We start from the raw sequence: 6,933 nt of genomic DNA, 5'->3' as shown, positions 1-6,933 counted from the left end.
AAAATTTGTAAGTCTTGCGAGAGAATTTTTCAATTAACGGCATAAAATCAGTTAAAAAAAGTAGATCTTTCCAAAATGTTTAGTTGTAATTTAACGTTTAATTTTAATTTAGCAACTTCAATTTTACAGCCATTTTTATCGACGATTAGAACAAAGAAAAAGTCTTGCTTGGTTATTCCTCCTCTGTGCGATGAATACGAAGATAAAATATGATTATATGTCTTATCACAATTATCATGAGTTTCTTTCTTTCTTTCTTTCTTTCTTTCTTATCTATATCTTCATCTTTTATTTTTAAAATTCGATATTGTACAATGATAATATACAGTAGTGCACAATGATAATATACAATAGTATACAATGATATACAACATGCGAACTAAAAAATAGTACATAATTATGAGATTAAAAATATCTACTGCTTAAAAATTAAAAATATCCATTACTTACAAATTTAATTAAAAAAAGGAAAGAAGATACAGTTGTTACACGTAACAACATTTTATAAAATTTTTATAGATATACTTTTATAAATATACGTATATTCTAGTCAAAAATTTCAAAATTTGCCATATAGATTAATGGAAGAGCAGTGAAGATACGTACGATAACACGATAAGATAACAGTGAGATACATAATGCTTTAATGGCCTCACTAAAACTAATGGCCAATAAACTCACACAACATGTGTGTGATAACCAGAACAACTGTTATTGTCCGCTCACACAACATGTGTGTGATGCTACCGTCGAAGATTATTGGCCAGTACCACACTCTCTGTGATGATTTATGAATGTATGTTTGTACATGTTGAATTATTTCGTGAATTTTAATAGTTTTTTAAAATTAATTCTTCAAAAATATTGCCGGCCCCTGGCGACGTTTGACTGCGTAGACGTGCGGCCATTAAAGTGTTAATGTTAAATTTAAAGATAAGAATAGGAGATAAAGCACCTTATATAAAACAAAAATAACAATATTATTATATTACATTAACCGTTTGAGTGCCAAGGAACGATTTTGCGCTTCTTCTGTTTCGCTCGAAAAGTACCAGCGTTCTAGGCTGCGAAGCCGATAACCGGCACACGCTCGGCTTCTGTCGATGCGTGACTTTACGGCTACCATTCCGTTTTAGGTAAAAATGAAATAATGAGACAACTGATAAAAGAACGAATTTTAATTGCAATCTAACATTTGGATGCAATCATCAGAGAATAAGACAAGCGCTATCGCGCCGTTTGGCATTTCTGGATGGGGAATAAGACAAGCGAAAAAGCGCTCCTTGGCACGTTTGGACGGAGAAACAGCAGAGACGCGTGGCACTCAAACGGTTAAAATTCACGTTTCATTCAAACATTTTTCCAAAAAGTGATTTGCTCTGTTTCAATTCGAACATTTATTTATTGCAAGGCGCACGTATCTGGATGCGATGTTTCATTCGGACATTTTTCCGGAATGTGACCTACTTTGTTGCAATTCGAACATATATTATTTATTGCAGGACATGCGCGTTTAACCATGATATGCGATGTACCGCAAAAATTGCAATTTAAGATTTTTTTAAGTCCGCATCTCCAGTAGAAGTGATTTGATTTGTGACACTTGCTGCATACATTCATGTAAGCAGGACACTCATGATAGTAATGTTTATCTCCACAATTTGAGCAATCATCTTTATATTGAGTCGGGCATCTCTTTATATAGTGGTTCATATTGTTACACTTTCCACATTTTTTACCGTTAGCCGGACATTTTCCTATTACATGCATTAAACTACAAGCGTCACAGTTTTTAACCACATTATTAACGATTTTTTCCCTTTGTGTAAAATTCACGTTTTCACATTTCATCCAAATATACGTTATTTCTTGTACACTCAAAGACTTTACGCTAGATGGGAATGAAAACTTTGGCACCAAATTTACAGCACTGTTTGTAAATTTGTTTTCAGGTATTTCTTCCAGAATCTTCTTCTTCACTACTTCATCTATATCGATCGTATATATCGACGCCATTATCTAGAAGATAAAATATTGCATTATATGCAATTTTGTTTATGACGAAATAAAAGAAATAATAATATTCTTCACGCAACTTTCTATGACGTAAAAGTGAGTGCGAATTGCAATAAACATTATAATTACTTAAAAATTTAATTGTGTAAGTTTAGTTTGTGTATCTTTCTTGTTACATTGCTTAACAAAATCTTATACAAGGTAAAGACGATATTATTACCTTGGATATACTTAAATTTTGAAAGCAGCAGAAAAATCTGAATTTTAAAAGAAATTGCATTCATATGTTGTGCGCACGTGAACAAGAGTCTCTTTGTGAGCGTAAAGTTCAATTCAAAATAACACAACGGCGCATTAACAATAACACAATGATTCTTCAATTTATTGCTTCCTTGAAGGAGCACAACACACGCGTGAGAGTTCCGCGACGCACTCACTCTCAGAAACGTTAACAAGAATTGAAAGTGTGAACGCAAATTCAATAACACTCGGTAAACTTTGTAAATACCGCACGCAGTTATTATAGAGTATTTCAATGGATAAATTGCGATTGACGACGAGCAATCGACAACGCGTAGCACGATCACGAATACGTCCTGTCACACAAGCTATGCAGAAACGTACTGAATCGGATTCAGAAGCTCCCGAGGATGTTTCGATTTCTTTTTAATCTCGCGTTTCTAAGACACGAAAATATCAATACAATAAAAAGAAAATAACGCGCGTGCCTAGCGACAGCCGACACGATGTTGTCAGCTAATCGCAGATAATCGCCTCTCGCGAGCGACAATATATCGCACGTATCACGAGTGTACCGTGTGCCTCGCACATATGTATACTAACGGTCATTACTTTGATTATTTATCGTAAATGTAAACTTTTTTTTTATCTTCGTCTAGTCGTTTACAAAACATTTTTTTCGAAGTTATTCAAAGTAGTAATAGTTGCTCTACCTTGTATAATCCTATTTTATAATTTGATCTGGACAAAACTTAGATCTGTGATTAAAAAAGATTTTAATTATTTTATAAACATGAAGAAAAAAACATTTATAAACCATACCTTCAAGTCATTTACGTATGTATCGATATCTTCGCCATTTCTTCTCTTTTTATTTATAACTGTATAATACTGATCAAATTTCTCAAATAATATGTCTATATCTTCTTTTGCTTGATCATTATCAAAGGTAAAAGTTTTATATACTTCTTGTCCACCGGGACCCAAACGATTCAAGAGCACAATACCCCATTTTTCTTTATTGTTTTCTGCTTGGTCGATCAACTTCATATATATGAGAAATTTATTTTTCCACGAAGGCCACATAATTGTAAAATCATTCTTTGTCATTATTAAGGGCAATCTAGCAGATATAGGTGCTGTATTTCTTGCGTGAATTCTATATGTTTGCGTCTTAGGATCATACTTTTTTTCATTCAAAGAAACATCGCTTGCAAAATTAGATTGAACATCAAATTTGAATGATCTTTTCTTAGACGTTAAACAAAATTCACATAGTACATGTTCATTCAACACTGGATACGTATTACAATCCTTACATTTCACTGGACATGGATTTTTATAAGGTTTGTTTAAATTAGCATTATTTGGACTGCTAGTACCTGGTTTAGATGAATCATTAAAATATTGTTTATAAGAATTCTTTAATTCATATAGATTATAAACTTGACTTACCGGAATGATTATATTCAGATTTTGCATCGTTTTTATTCGGTAAATTCGAATCAGAAGTAGTATTATGTTGTTCTGGTGTGGTCTGACTGGAACCTGCAATATGAATTTCATATAATTGCTCAATAGTATTGTGTAGACATTCCTGATGGACATATTCTGAAAATTTTAGTGAAATTCTGTCTCAAATGATCTTATTTTACTATCATTCTGTCAATATATGCAGTTTCCAGTTAAATTCAGAAAATTTCAACAGTATACTTTAACTTTCCTTATATTTGAGTACTGGTGTAGTATGATGAATTCAATGACCAATGTGATGAAAGTAATTTAAAAATGATTAAAATATATAATAAATATTTCAAGATGTATCATAATTTTCTTTGTGAAATTCATTTTAATGCTGTGAAACATAACGAAAATTAAAATATAATTCTGAAAAGTAATAAAAGAATTTTTGTAATATTAGATATCATGAAATTTAATGAATGAAACTGGAAAACTGCGTATACTAATGAAATAGGGATTGAGAGAATATTTCAGTCTATCAAAATATTTCCATCAGGAAACGTCTATTATAATTAAAAGAAATAGTTCATACCCATTTTTCAGAAATCACACACTATTTTGCACAAAAGAGAAAAGCTTGTATCAATTTTATATCTTCAATATCTTTCAAAGCAAATGAAAATACAAATAAAAAATATACAAGATGAATTACAAAAACTGCACCAAGTTATTGGTTACTACGTTCTTACGCATACGTGCCACAGTTTGACGGTCAAATCACTTCTGACGTAGCAAATAACATTATCTTCATGCAGCTTACTCAGCTACAAATTGGTGAATCCCCTGACTCAACACATATATTCATCTATGGGCGGGATCGGTAAAAGGAACTGATGGAGACCTCTCGTGGAGAACCTGTCGTGCACAAAAGTTTCAAATTGTATCTAAAATACGGAAAAATTATCAAGTATTTGTGATATTTATAATCGGGAAAACTGTTCACAATCTTTTATGAAGCGACTTTTTGGAAAATAAGTCGAAAAACGTAATAATTAATTTAAGCGAGAATTTGAAATGCAGTTCAGTACGAGTCTGTATTTTCATTTATTATAAAATTTTAAGACCCTAATTACAAAATCTGTCTCTATATATATCTCTTGAGACATTTGCTGGCGATACTTCCAGACGGATTTGCTGAAGATGTATGATTTCTCTGATCCAAAATGCAGGAAAGCGCGGATACCAGTAAGAAGAGTGTAGCTCAGATGATTTTTCAATGTAGTTGCGTTAATCCGTATCTACAATGAGTGTAATAAGCTTTAAGCCTTAAGAAATTGACCAATCACAATCGATTATTCTTCTCACAATCGATTGGTCAATTTCATATGGCTTACGGTTTCTGCCCACAGGACATAACAGCCAATAAACTTCTAGTTCTCGCGGCACGTTGATTGACTACCGCGTCGCTTCTAGCCACGCGGCAAGCATTTTCGCGGCCTGTGAGCAGAAGCCATAAAGCCTGCATCAGACTACAGATTGGGATTGAGATTGAATTAAAATTTGGCCAATCAGAGCAAGATTCACTAAACTTGAGTTAAATTACAATCCAATCTCAATCCTAATCCTGATATCCAAACCTGATCCGTAGCCGTAACAGGATCCAAACTCGCTCTTGTGAAAATTAGACACAGTTTTCAACGCCATCTGCGCTCGGCCTCGAATGTGGCTGAACTAAATGCGTAACGTCAGGCGGAGTGAGATGGTACTACACATACATACCACGAACACGGTTGCATATGCATGTGTCTCTACTCCGAATACGTCATATGTTTAGTACATCCAGGAACGAGCGCGTTAGGTGTAAGCGAGCACATGTACAAGGCGGTAGTTTGGATGCACTGGTTTCCGAAGACAAATCTAGATTTGCTTTTGGCCCATGCCGGGTCATAATGAATGGTTCAGCTACGCTTTTCGTGGTATGTGCAACTTCAAATATTTTAGCTCGGAGAAGTCATATTTTATTAAAAGCTATTTTCGGGTTTTTTCTTGCAAATATGTACTACACAGCTGGATTTTACAATAGGCCCTCCAAGTGTTTGTGATATACAATTGTCGTTTCAGCTGAACTAAAAAACGGCTGGGCTACACCCTTCCTACAAGTACCTGCATTTTTCCAAATTTTGGATCGGAGGAATTATATTTCCACGGCAAATCTGTTTTGGAATTTTGTCAGTTAATGTTTCATGGAATTTGCAATGGAGGCTTTAAAAATTTATAAGTGGCCTGTATTCTGAGCGCTCTTACAAAGATGTTAGCGCATTAACAAATTAACTTATTCGTAGTTCTGAATAGGAATTTTGTTTTAAACATGTGTGATTATCGAATTTTCCTAACAAAGCACTGTTATACCACGTTTAAAATACAAGCGCTACTGAAAGTGCCCACATTTCTTCTTTAATTAGCGTGCTGTGAACGCGTGTAAAATACGGGCCAATGAAATTACGGATTCGTGCTACACTTCAAGTATTACACTCACGGCACTCGGAGTGGAGAACGAGTCTACATTTGCATTCTACTATAAATTTTTGAAGACGTAACTGTAAGGCGTCCACCGTTGGTAAGTTTTAAAGTTCGCAAGAAAGATTCCAAAAATTAGCTTGACGGGCAAATATGATTTATTTGAGTTAAAATATTGTTAAGCGTGAAGATACAACTGAAAGTGCAGCCTAGCGGCACTTTGATATAATCGATATTTGGCTCTTGCCGGACATTAAACCAAGCATGGTCTCGAATTCCAGCATTAAATTGGATCTTAAGCAGTATCTATGAAAAGACTTTAAATAGTTCTACAATTTTTAATACGTTTTTAAAGTAGCTTTGACGAAAAAACCTGCGGAAAATCATCCTGGAAGTCTCTATGTAAACTGGTCAATCGTGAGTCATAGAAAGTTTTGTACAGCCATTTATGCTAATTTTAATAATTATTCTTACGACTGAAAATAACAGAACCGCACACAAAAAAAGTTCTCTTACGCTTCTTCGTATCATAACTGTGAAAACTTTTTAATTAACGGTACGAAATCAGGTAGTTAAAACAATAGGTTGCTCCAATATGTTTAGTTGTAACTTAATGTTTAATTTTAATTTAGCAACTTTAATTTTACGACACTTTTTATCGATGGTTAGAAAGAGAAAGTCCTGCCGAGTCTTTCTTTA

At 33.8% G+C, this 6,933-nt stretch overlaps 1 protein-coding gene across 5 annotated transcripts; it reads right to left on the bottom strand.

Moving 5' to 3' along the window:
* Window positions 1–263: 263 nt before the first annotated feature.
* Window positions 264–5,432, bottom strand: LOC106747887. Of its 5 annotated transcripts, XM_014625882.1 has the most exons (6): window positions 5,355–5,432; window positions 4,851–5,015; window positions 4,310–4,632; window positions 3,712–3,804; window positions 3,079–3,638; window positions 265–2,019 (listed from the first exon to the last, which is right to left on the bottom strand). In XM_014625882.1, the coding sequence occupies exons 3-6, from the start codon at window positions 4,311–4,313 to the stop codon at window positions 1,402–1,404; spliced, it is 1,275 nt and encodes a 424-aa protein (XP_014481368.1). In that variant the 5' UTR covers window positions 4,314–4,632; window positions 4,851–5,015; window positions 5,355–5,432; the 3' UTR covers window positions 265–1,401. The 5 variants fall into 5 exon arrangements, with proteins under 5 accessions (XP_014481370.1, XP_014481372.1, XP_014481369.1 ...); XM_014625884.1 differs by lacking the exons at window positions 4,851–5,015; window positions 5,355–5,432 and having other exon boundaries at window positions 264–2,019; window positions 4,310–4,330; window positions 4,418–4,615; XM_014625886.1 differs by lacking the exons at window positions 4,851–5,015; window positions 5,355–5,432 and having other exon boundaries at window positions 264–2,019; window positions 4,310–4,330; window positions 4,477–4,615.
* Between the last annotated feature and the right edge of the window lie 1,501 nt (window positions 5,433–6,933).

This window comes from Dinoponera quadriceps, unplaced genomic scaffold (genome assembly GCF_001313825.1).
Source record: "Dinoponera quadriceps isolate SergipeBrazil2010 unplaced genomic scaffold, ASM131382v1 scaffold2392, whole genome shotgun sequence".
Classification (NCBI taxonomy): domain Eukaryota; kingdom Metazoa; phylum Arthropoda; class Insecta; order Hymenoptera; family Formicidae; genus Dinoponera; species Dinoponera quadriceps.
This window is presented reverse-complemented; position numbering and strand designations above follow the sequence as displayed.